Genomic DNA, 12,614 nt, shown 5'->3' on the forward strand with positions numbered 1-12,614 from the left:
TTGGGTGGACTTTTGGAAAGGAAGTCTCTTCAACCTTTCATCTCCAGGTTACTTCAAAAGACCCAATGAAGAAATCAGAAGTTAGCTAGGTTTGGTGGTGCAGACCTGCAATTTCACCTACTTGGAGGTGGTATTGGAAGGATTACAATCTGAATGCAGCCTAAACAGAGTTAGCAAGAGACTAAAAAAAAAGCAAAAGGACTGTTTGCATGGCTCTAGTAGCAAAGTATCACCAAAATAAAAAATAAAAATATAAACAAGGCAGAAAATTTTACAGATGAGATGCTGGAAGTGCATCAGTACACACACACACACACACACACACACACACACACTTCACACATTGTGTGTGTGCATGTGGGTTCTTGCTGTTTTCACTGATGCAATATTAGGGTAACTTTGTAAGAAAAAAAAGATTGTGGTTGTTTCCCTTAGTTTTCTGAGCAGAGCCAAAAACTTCATGCATCAAATTTATTCAATAGCATAAAGAAAATATTGCTTCTGTGGCTTATTTAGTCAAGTTGTGATTTTTGGGATATGAGATCTATAAGTATAATTATTTCATCAAGTTAGCATGTCTTACTTGTCGGGTATTTTATCGTGTCACAGAAAGGGATTCTATAGCACAATATGGAACTATGTTCTTCTGTATATATACAAAGGTTCAGATTGTTAAAGGAAGAAAAGACATATGTATGCATTTGATTTTTAAAGAGAAAATCTTACCAAATACCACCAGAGCAGCACAGCATCTGTAAATAATTCTGATGAACCAGTTGTCTTAGAAATTTATTACAACCAGGGAGGAGAGATACAATAGTATCTTCATGGTTTACATCCATGTTTTTTTCCCTCCATCCTACTAGTGCTTTGGCCTTCTTGGGGTGAATGGAGCTGGGAAGACTACTATATTCAAAATGTTGACTGGAGATATCATTCCTTCAAGTGGAAACATTCTGATCCGAAATAAGACAGGGTATGCAAATCTGATTCTCCCACTTACTGACTGCAACTTCAATGAACATCTGATGTAATTTTGTGGTGATATTATTTAGTCCCCAGGGAGAAGAAAGCAGCAGAAATGAGTAAAGAAATGGTTAAACTTTTTATTGTGATTCAGATAGTAAAATTATTTTCTCTCTTAAATTGAAAATCACCCACTACCATGACCAAAAATGAAGCCACCTTCCCACATTTGAGGACCAGGAAAGATCTGTTTCAAAACTCACGTGTTATTGATCTTTTCAATGCAGGTCCCTGGGTCACGTTGAGTCTCACAGTTCCTTAATTGGCTACTGTCCTCAGGAAGATGCTTTAGATGACCTGGTATCTGTGGAAGAACATTTGTATTTCTATGCAAGGGTACATGGAATTCCAGAAAAAGATATTAAGGAAGTGAGTATACATGTTTTGCACATGATGTTACCTGTTTCTCCCTGTCCCCACCACACTTTCACAAAATCAACTAGACATGGACAAAACCAGCTTTTTCTTCATCAATGATGAACCCAACTTGACTTTGTGTGTGCTATGTACACACCTATGGAGTCAGCTTTAGAAATACTTGGCACGTGTTTGCTCAGTTGCTTTTTAAAAAACTGTAAAACAGAGCATTCGTTTCTGAGTGGAATGTTGATTGATGATGCTTGTACCTTCCTGGTGTTCAAATAATAGTTGATACATCGAAGGAAGAGCAATGTTTCCATATTAAAGCAGAATCGCTTCCTTCTGAAATGTTATTGGATTTGTTTTACTCATGGGGTTGGAACCCAGGATCTCACACAAGTGAAGCACAAGCCCTTCAACTGACCTATATTCACAGACCCCAGTTTGACCTTTAATCTGTGGCTTCATAATTCCAGCAAACTGTTTGCCTTTCTAATGGACCAGTTAACCCTTAGGGCATGTTCCTCTGTTTTTGCAACCCTGAGGACCTGTTATATAAATCCAACTAGGATTTCATCATTTTCCAGAACTATTTAACTACAGAAAAAACCACAAGAAGCATGATTCTTACAGTACCACAGTTTTGACAGTGTAGGTCTGACTTAAGTAGACTTACAGGCCCTGAGACCACCTGCCCCTCAGTGAGCAGAAAAACTAAGCAGGGCTGATAAGAGAGAAACCTGCTTTTGAATTAGGCTTTAGCTCTTTTAAGCTGTTAAGCTTTATAGGTGACTCCTATAGCAATACAGCATAAAGTGCCACCTGCAATTGTAAATGTACACATCCACATTTGAGGGAAAAGTCCTGTTTGAAGATGAGCCTCTAAGGAATAGCTTTTATCCCTTTAAATGAACTATTAATTTTAAAGAAGTCCTTTGAAAATGAAAATACAATCTATGTTGAATTTAAATGTGTTAGTTTTTTTTTTCTAGGCCTCTATTCTAAATGATGAAAGCTTCATTTCATAGGCAGATTTTCTTCCATTTGGTGCTTTAAGGGCTTTGGCAGGGGAAGGTCGACCTAATTCCTCTTTTATTATCCACAGACTGTTCATAAACTCCTCAGGAGACTTCACTTGATGCCCTACAAGGACAAACCTACTTCTATGTGCAGCTATGGTACAAAGAGAAAATTATCTACTGCCCTGGCCTTGATAGGGAAGCCTTCCATCCTACTCTTGGTAAGAGCAGCTGGTGGGTAAGGCTGTACAGACATGCAGTGTGTTAACACGTCATTGTCGTCATAGCTTACATGAAGCAAGGTCTCGCTGTATGCCAATTATTGTGCAAACATTCAAATTACCTCATTAAGGGAATTTGTAGTAATAAATCCGTTTGTAACCACAACATACTCAAACATAAAATCCTTGAAACAATTGTGTGGGAAGCATCAGAGGAAAAAAGCTCAATATGGGAATGAAAAGACACTGAAACAAATTCAACTAATTATATCATTAAGTATAAAACATGATGCAGTTTAATTTCCATTTGCAGATGAAATCCTGTCTTATTTTTCTGTTTGGAACTGATCAGGTTACTTTAATGTTTTCCAGTCTCTAAGAGGAAGACAAGTACATTTTAGGACAATATATTGTACTGAAATATTATTTCTTTGAAACTTAAAAATATGAGTTTCCTAGCTTAGGATGTGATAGATAATACCTCATGCTTTTTTCACTGAATTTGAAAGAGGGATTGTAAAAAATCCACATTTATATTTTAGTTAAGAGCTGAAAAACTAAATTGATCACCTGAAAACATAAATTGCACATTATAGAAATACAGTAGCCTGTATTGAAATGGGGTACAAACTTGCCCTTAATGTACAAGATAGTTCTCATTCAAGGACTTCCAAACTCTGAAAGAGCCTTAACTATATACAATAAAAATCCTATTATAAATTGCCACATTATTCCAGGGATTAAATCATAGAGTGGATCAAATCATTTAAACTGCCCAGATAGAATGAGGCAGACCCATCTTTCTATAATTCTGGCAGCTTATAATGCATTTCATGCCTGCCAATCGATGCTTATAATGGAATTCTATTGTGTAACTGTTCCTTAAATTGAACAAAACAATCCTTAGCCCCCCCTGTGAGATAATAGATACAAAGCATCTATCTTAAAATGCTAAAAGCACTACATAAATGTTATGTAGTAATGAGATGAACTGGAATACCAGCTATGAAGGAAAGAGACTATTCTCTCCCATAGCGATTTACTGTATATGTAATTTTTGTAAAAAAAAAAAAAAAAAAGGGGGGGGGAGAGCAGTAATAGTATGACTTATAATCATTCCCCAAATTAACACTCATTCCCTTCTCTAAATTTAGTACATTACCATAAAAATAAACCTCTCATTATGCTATGTACATCGTTTCAATTAGATACATTTTTCAAATTTTTACCTCATCTTGATCTCTACATTTTGTCTTCTGTCAGGATCTGTTTCTCTTAGATGTTTAATACTATATGCTTTTAAACTGAATTCTAAATAATCTTTATTTTCTAGATGATGACTTATATACATCTCTTATGTATTCCCAAGGAGTCTTCAATTTCAATTTATAACATAAGATAAAAAATACACCTTAAACATATTCAATGAAATATCAACTTGTGTGTTCATGACTGTTGATTTCTACTTTCTATAGCATATTCTCACAGCCACAATTGTGCCTCTTGTTAATGCGGACTCAGGAACATATGTGACAATGTAAAATTAAGTGTAAAAACTCTGCTTTGTCAGTAATTGAAGCAGGGGAATTTTCCAAAGAAACCTAGGAGATAGATGTAAAAGAAGAGGATGGGAACTTCCCTGAAATATTTGTTTTAAACAGACTGATCTTTTCAGATATGCGATTTTGAGCTTTTTGACAGCAATGGAAAGCAGCCTATTAAGTATAAAACAAGTTAGTCACAAGACCTGGAAACCGTAGCTTCTATTGTTAATGATCCTCTTGTATCCGCTTCCTGTGGTTGTATCTGCACAATCTCTGTATCTTATCTGAGTACATTGGAAACTGTATATACTGGTATTAGAATTAGGAAAGTGAAAGGGAATACCAAAATCGAGTCATAGGATAAAAAGACAAACGACTACAAAAGCAATGCTTGCAAAACTGTTTGGTGTAAACACACTGAACAACGAAAGGAGGGAGGAGGTAACAAACAGTACAAGAAATGTATCCATGCCTAACATATGAAATTGTAGCCTCTCTGTACATCACTTTGACAATAAATAAGAAAAATAAATATACAAAAAAAAAACAAGTGGGGCTGGGAATATGGCCTAGTGGCAAGAGTGCTTGTCTCGTATACATTAAGCCCTAGGTTCGATTCCTCAGCACTACATGTATAGAAAATGGCCAGAAGTGGCGCTGTGGCTCAAGTGGCAGAGTGCTAGCCTTGAGCAAAAGGAAGCCAGGGACAGTGCTCGGGCCCTGAGTCCAAAGCCTAGGACTGGCAAAAAAAAAAAAAGAAAAAGAAAAGTGACTTCTGTTCTGAGGAACGGAGATGCTATGATTCGTGTAAAGGACCTCATCAAAAACTAATTAATTTAATCAATTTTTTCTTGTAACTCTTTATTCAGGATGAGCCAAGCTCTGGGATGGATCCTAAGTCAAAACGGCACCTCTGGAAGATCATTTCAGAGGAAGTACAGAACAAATGCTCAGTCATCCTCACATCTCACAGGTAATCCCAGACAGGACCTTTAAACTCACCTGATACAGTGTTAGGATGATAGATGAGAAAGGTAATCCTGTGCTATGTGTACATAATGAGGGCGTGCCTTCATATGGAAGTATTTATTATATATTTGTTGTAGTGCAGGCTAGTCATGTGGGCTCCATGGAGAGAATATTGCTATAGAACAGGGCGTAGATACTAAGCAATATTGTCAGTAACAAAGTTCTTATGATTTACGACCCCCTCCTTAATTCAACTGTGGCTCCCTATTGCCTATTAAAGTTCAGAGTCCCTTAGGCTTATCCAAAGTTTTCTATTGTCTGGCTTCATCTAAACTTCCAGTCTTTTTAAAATTCCTTTCTCTAATATGCTCTCCTTTCAGTAAATCTGAGGAACGTGAGGTCTCATATCCACACACTTCCCCTTCCTCTGTCTCTCTGTGGCTGTACTTGTTTCTTAACATCATCTCTTTAGAAAAGTTGTTCAAATTCCAGTCTTACTAGTCCTTCTGGAACTAGTTTACATACACCTCTCTTCGTATGAAGTAGTCCCTTTCAACTAGGAAAGTGTGAAAATCACTAAAGCATTTTGTTTTTGTTTTTGTTTTTTTGCCAGTCCTGGGGCTTGAATTCAGAGCCTGAGCACTGTCCCTGGCTTCTTTTTGCTCAAGGCTAGCACTCTACCACTTGAGCCACAGCACCACTTCCAGCTTTTTGTCTTTGTGATGCTGAGGAATGGAACCCAGGGCTGCCTGCACACTAGGCAAGCACTCTAACACTAAGCCACATTCCCAGACTAAAGCATTTTGTCTGTGCATCCCTTATGATATTAGCTTCTTTATTTCATTATTCATCATTATTTGGGTTAAATTCACCTTGCATTATAATGATTATATAGTAGAAAAGCATTACAAGTGATTAAGAGACTTGCTTGCATTTTAGTTTTGTCCTAAGCCACTAGATTCTTTTCCATGAGTTTTTATATGTAGTGCATGCATGAGGTGACAACCTAAGACCACTTCCAATGATCACAGTCCATGAAATAAGTAAGTAAAGGTTAACTAATTATAAGCCCCAAACCAGGGATGCCCACTGAACCATGCGGCATAATGAAAAAAACTTGGTTATTCCACAAACCCTTCTGAGGTAACACAGGCCTTGAGTCAAAGCTTAAAACAGGATGAGAGAAGATTGGGTTAGAGAATGGGATGTTCCAGGTGAGAAAGATGAGGTCAAGTTTAGAATAACAGTAATACACTCTACCTGGAGGTGTTTAATTTATAATTTAAGAACGTTTTAAAATTCTCCTTCAAAAGAGATTTCCGAGGTGCCCTAATGAAATAATTAAGTTTAGACTCATGAATTTCAACCCATTTTTCTGTGCCTTGAATGTCAATATCTTTTAGCATGGAAGAATGTGAAGCTCTCTGTACCAGGCTGGCCATCATGGTAAATGGAAGGTTCCAATGCATTGGATCTCTGCAGCATATAAAGAGCAGGTAAAGAACAAATGTGATTTTTAACACTTGCTGTAGGTAATCAATCAACTGGTGTGGAGACAGTCAAGGACTATCTGAGCAACCTTCCCTTAAATAGAAGTTATCTTATTGAAACTCTCCCATTTTCTTAATATTACAAAGTCGCAAGTTAGCAGTACTAACAATAACAATAAATAACCCACAGCCAAAATAGTTCAGAAAGCAAGACTTTTTGCAATAGCAAAGGTAAACCTGTACAAGTACATGAAGGCCTAGAATTTCATCCAGAACATTCATTTCCATCCACACAGGGACTCAGTAAGCTTTTTAACATTTTACCACACTGAAACCCTTTTAATCAAGAATACATTGGGGAAATATGCATAAATATCATATTATCATCAAATTTAAATTAAATAAGTAGTTTATATTCACCAGAGTATATTCACATTTTTACATATCCATGTTAATCTCTAAACTTCATTATGATACTCTATATCTTTCCATATAGAAACTCGATTGTCTTATAGAATAATATTAACCAAGTGAGGGGGAAAAAGGATGACAGAGGCCTTACGTTGCTCTTAGGCGGTTTAATGTGATCATATTGCAAATTCTGCTCCCAGTGGCATTAGCTTTGGCTTATTCATTTAATATTTATTTTCAAATCCCTTATGATTTTAAACTTTACTGCTTACATCAACTCTCCAGTAATCTGCCTCTCATGACTGTGCTCTCTTTACATTAGAAAGTATTTTTATCATAGAAATTGCCATCCATCATCAATTCATAAATGTCAATATAAGTTGACTTCTTTGTTAAATGTCACAGATTTTGTTGGTTTGTTTGTGTTGTTAGTGGTGGTTTTTGTTTTTGCAGTCTTTCTTTTGCCCAAAGAATCTGACTCAGCACAGGGGTAGAAATAGATAGAAAATTATAGCATTGAACTAGTTGCAGTTTGTAATATGTCTTGAAGTTTTATGGCAAAAATTACTGTGTTTATATTAGAAAAAGAGCTCTAATGGTCAGCTTGGGCCTTGTTTCATTATCTGGAATTCTAGGGGAACTTTGTTGGCAAATGTAACTCATACCATGTTTTTCGCTTTATTTCATATAGGTTTGGACGTGGATTTACTGTCAAGGTTCACTTGAAAAATAACAAAGTGAGCATGGAGACCCTCACGAGGTTCATGCAACTACACTTTCCAAAAACATACTTAAAAGTAAGTTGTGGCACACATTTGACCTTGATATCTTGACTTTGACCTGGCTGTGGTAGTCAGTCTAATATCATAACAGATCTGCCACTTCTAAGGTGATCACAACTTTAGTAATCATTGTACTGTCTTAATTCAAGATGCAGAAGAGTCTTTGAATCACACTTAATATGAACAAATAGAATTTTCAAATCAGGTATTTGTAGAATTTTCAAATTAGGTATTTTTGTACAGTTAATATAGTCTTTTTTATATGTAATTGTTTTTCTCACAAGACTTTATGTTCACATTGTATTTGTTTTCAAGTTATGTAAGTTATCACTTATTAAACCTATATGAAAGGGAACTGAGAGATGGCCTATGAGATGACCAGAAGCATTTACTTTTAGGGAAAAAACAGTGATTTCAGAGGGATAGAGCTTGAAGTGTTTATCTCCTTTGTTCCTCTCACATAAAAAATAAACCCTAGTCCTGTGCTAGTGGCTCACACATGGAATCCTAGCTATTCAGGATGCTGAGATCTGAGGATCAAGGTTTGAAGCCTACTTGGGTGCAGAAATATGCAAGACTCTAATTATCCAGCAAGCCAGAAGTAGAAGTGTAGCTTAAGTGGTGGAACACCAGCCTTGAGCAAAACAGCCAATAGTGTGAGACCATGAGTTCAAGCCCCAGTACTGGCATATAAAGAAATAAGCAAATAAATAAATACTAACAAACTCACCAAAGTCTGAGCAGTTCTCAACTACCAGTAGTGATTTTATGAATGTCCATAGTAACAGCCACAGGACAGGCACACAGGGATATACACATACAGATTTCAGAGAGCAGAACAAAAACGATATGTTTGATGGATAGGCACTGTGCACAAATTGATGATGGCAAATATTCATTGTTAAGAAGAAAATGTGAAATAATGTAAAGAAACTGGGAAATGTTGGGTTGACCCCCACTACATTGAGGTAGTATTCAATAAGACATCTACAGTCTATGAAACACTTTTTTCTTATTTGCAAATAGGTATCTGAGCATCTATTTTTCCAGAATGGTGTGAGAACATAATGATAAAGTATCCAAAATGACACTTCTTTGAGCTACAAGGCACAAAAGTAATGTAAACTGATTTTAGAAAACAAAACAATGCATTTTTTTAAAGAATTCTTTTGTCCTTACAAAAGACTTGCCTCTGTCTCCCCAAGCCTTAGCTCACTTCTGTAGGAAATAACGGCTTTCATGCTTTTTTTCAAAGCCTATTTTCTACCATCTAAATTTAAATCAAAACAGAAGTTAAAGGACACCTTTCTTTCACAAATCATGTTGGTCACATACTTTTGCTTTTAGTGAACTTCTGGGCTGGAATCTTTATTGTCTGAGTAGTGAAATTAGTTTTCCTGATCTGTTCTTCATGATAACAGGACTATATAAAGCAAATGAATTGATGATAAAAGTTTGATTTCTCCCTAAGCAAAGCATCCTTTACCTGACTGCAGCCATTTCTAGATATCTACAAGGGAAATAGCTAGAACAACAATTTGAGAGTGAAAATAAGCAAGATGGCCAGATTCCAATAGACATAATAGAAATTCAAATCTATGGGACAGGCCAGGCTTTGAGCTAAGGGAGTGAGGAAGATGTTTTGAATATCAAGCTGAAAAATACCCTTGGAATCAGATCCCAAGAAACTGCACAGGTAGAGTCTGCAGTAAGAAAATATCTGATCATGCCAAAGACAGCAATGTATATCTGAAATCCAAACGACTTGGAAGGCAGATAGTGGAGGTTTGGGCAAAACATTAGCACAATTTCATCTCAACAGCTAGCAGGCCACAATATCGTATGTCTATAATGCCAGCTATGCAGGAGGCTGAAAAGGTAGGTTGAAAAGCATGTCCTGTAAACACAAGCCCATATCTGAAAAAAGAAATGTGAAGCAAAAAAAGGTAGTGCACCTGCTTAGGCAAATGCAAAGAAGGAAGGAAGGAGGGAGAGAGAGAGAGAGAGAAGGAAGAAAGGGAAGGAAGAGGAGGGGAAGAAGGAAGGAGAGGGAAGAGAGAAAGAAAGAAAGAAAAAAGAAGAAAGAAAGAAAGAAAGAAAGAAAGAAAGAAAGAAAGAAAGAAAGAAAGAAAGAAAGAAAGAAAGGAGAAAGTACAGGAAAAGGAGAAAGAAAGGGCACAAACATCAAACTAATAATGTTATAATGTGGTACAAATAGGAAAAGTTAAAACTGAGAGATACCTGATAGCAAAAAATAAAAAAAAACTCAAAAAAAATTCAAGACATTACAATCAATTAAACATTCAGAAAAGAAAGGTGGCAAAATTACTCTTCGGCAATAAGAGTAAAGACTACTAACAGCACAGCACGGAATTTTAAAGTGTGATGAGAAAGGGAATGGCATCACTTAGTCAACAATGCTTTTGAAATTTAACATTGTAGCCCACATACATTGAACAGCAAATTCCTGGCACTGTAGAACAATCCAACAGAGAAATTCACTTTTCAACACTGATCTCTGTGGACGTTTATGTGAGCTGAGCCTAAGCTGATTGAGTGCAATACCATCCTAAAAATGTTTTCCAGAGGAAATGATGACTTTCTAAATGCCTGCGAAGGAAAAATGCCTTTGCATTTTCATGAACTTTTTAATTTGTTTTCTCTTTAACATTCACAAAAGTTTTCCCTTTTATAAACTGTTGATTACAAAACCTACTCCTATTCCCACAGTAGTGTCCTTTGCAGTGGATTAAATTTTGATATTTCTCTTAGCTCTTGGGTAAAGTTACATCTAATCAAGTCAGTAGGACCTAACATGGCAAAACAAGTTTGTTCTTCGGTTTCGGCAGGATCAGCACCTTAGCATGCTGGAATACCATGTACCAGTTACGGCTGGAGGAGTTGCAAACATTTTTGATTTGCTGGAAACCAACAAGACTGCCTTAAATATCACAAATTTCCTTGTGAGTCAGACCACTCTGGAAGAGGTAAGAGGTGTACTGTGTGTGAGCAAGCTTCACAGGGTGTCATGTTAGCCTTACACATCCTGGGTATTTCTCTCTAATAGTATTCTATTTATTTTAATTGAAGCAATACCTAATCTTGCACCTGAAAAACTTAGCAGAGAGCCAAATTTATTTCTAACTACATTTTGGAATATTAAGAAAAACATTTGGAAGGCATTAACTACCTATTAATGAAGACATTAAGCTTTATGATATCTATATCCATAAATTTATATGTCTGTGTAAAGCAACAAAGCATTGTTTTCAGTTACCAAATAAATAGCTGTTAATGTTTTTCCTTCATTCGGCCTTGGGTTCAAAAAATTCTCTTCTACTGGATTGGCTTCCTGGATTAGGAATATCTGGAATTAGCTAGGAAGAGTGTGCAGATCTTTAGATCTAACTAAATGCACACAGTTAAGACAGGGAATTCTTTTTTTCACTTACTCTGTCTTAATTTACATTCAATAACAAGAGGCTTTCTAGGTCATTCTTTATCACCTCTGTATTATAATATTATGTAGTTCCACTTAATATGGTTGAAAGCATATTTGATACAGCCACCATTGAAATGAACCTCTCAGCCAGTGTATCATGCTGCCTTTTATGGACATCTATTTCATGAGACTTTAAATATTATGATAGGGACATAAGACAGCTACTTTGCAGAGATTTACTTTTAGACTTATAACGATCTATCAGCACTAATCTTTGTCTTAAAAGACTGTATTCCTGAGAATTTGGCTAAAAATCCATGAGACAGATTTGATGAATGTAAACATATAAACAAGTTTGCTTATCAAATAATTGGCTAACTTAGTAGAATCATTGACTAACTTAACTATACAATTTTTATTTCAATCTTGAAACTAATACAATTTTTCAAACACTTCTATATAAACATTTTGTATGGCTTTGGACAGGATTTCTTGTCTATATGTAATAGAGATTACAAATGTGGAGACTATGCATATATATATGGATATATGTAGATATTCCACTGAAGCCTTAAATATACATAATAATTATAAATTTAATCATAGGTATGATGTTTTTGCAATCACAAAAAAAGGTGACTAAAAATGAGTCTTAGTAAAAATGTACTTAAGGTATAGACATGATGTTCTAAAAACCTTCCTTTCTTATTTGGCCTTCAGTTGTGTGTGTGTGTGTGTGTGTGTGTGTGTGCGCATGTGTGTAAGAGAGAGTAATAAATGCAAATAACTACTCATCTGTTGTTCGTTTACTGTCACTAATGCTTTTCTTTCTCCTTGGTGAAAAACCACAATAACAGGTTTTCATCAACTTTGCCAAAGATCAAAAGTCCTATGAAAATGCTGACACCAGTAGCCAAGCTTCCAGCATAAGTGTAGACTCACAGGATGATCAGACAGACTCTTAACACCTGGGGCAAATTCAACTTCAGCAAAGGACCAAATGGATACATTTTTTGAAGAAGATAGCCACTTCCTCAACATCTCTTCATTTTTAAATTATTATATTGTATGGCAAGACACCATCATATAAGACTTATGTGTTATTATAAATGGATAGTTTACATTCTGAGGTCACTGAATGTTATTGACCCTGAAATGAATTCCTGTACACTTAACACTGTGAGCATGCTAATGTAGACTTAATCAAGAGAAACCACCTCATGATGAATATCCTAATTTATTACTTTCACACGCAAAAAAATGATAGCTTTAAACGCATAGCTATTAGTAGTTGAGATGGAAGAATGGAGCAAAAAAGGAAGGTGGATTGGGGCAGACAGGTTTGGGTGG

General features: G+C 36.0%; 1 protein-coding gene across 1 annotated transcript in view; it reads left to right on the forward strand.

Moving 5' to 3' along the window:
• The window catches only part of Abca12 (ATP binding cassette subfamily A member 12), a 168,087-nt gene extending 155,858 nt beyond the window's left edge, over positions 1-12,229 (forward strand). Inside the window, exons 46-53 of the mRNA XM_048344174.1 lie at positions 867-976; positions 1,254-1,395; positions 2,492-2,626; positions 5,040-5,143; positions 6,543-6,635; positions 7,732-7,837; positions 10,672-10,809; positions 12,122-12,229. Of these exons, the coding sequence (XP_048200131.1) occupies positions 867-976; positions 1,254-1,395; positions 2,492-2,626; positions 5,040-5,143; positions 6,543-6,635; positions 7,732-7,837; positions 10,672-10,809; positions 12,122-12,229 (936 nt within the window). The remainder of the gene's footprint in view (positions 1-866; positions 977-1,253; positions 1,396-2,491; positions 2,627-5,039; positions 5,144-6,542; positions 6,636-7,731; positions 7,838-10,671; positions 10,810-12,121) is intronic.
• Positions 12,230-12,614: the final 385 nt, after the last annotated feature.

The sequence above is a fragment of the Perognathus longimembris genome, chromosome 4, assembly GCF_023159225.1.
Source record: "Perognathus longimembris pacificus isolate PPM17 chromosome 4, ASM2315922v1, whole genome shotgun sequence".
NCBI classification, from domain to species: Eukaryota; Metazoa; Chordata; class Mammalia; order Rodentia; family Heteromyidae; genus Perognathus; species Perognathus longimembris.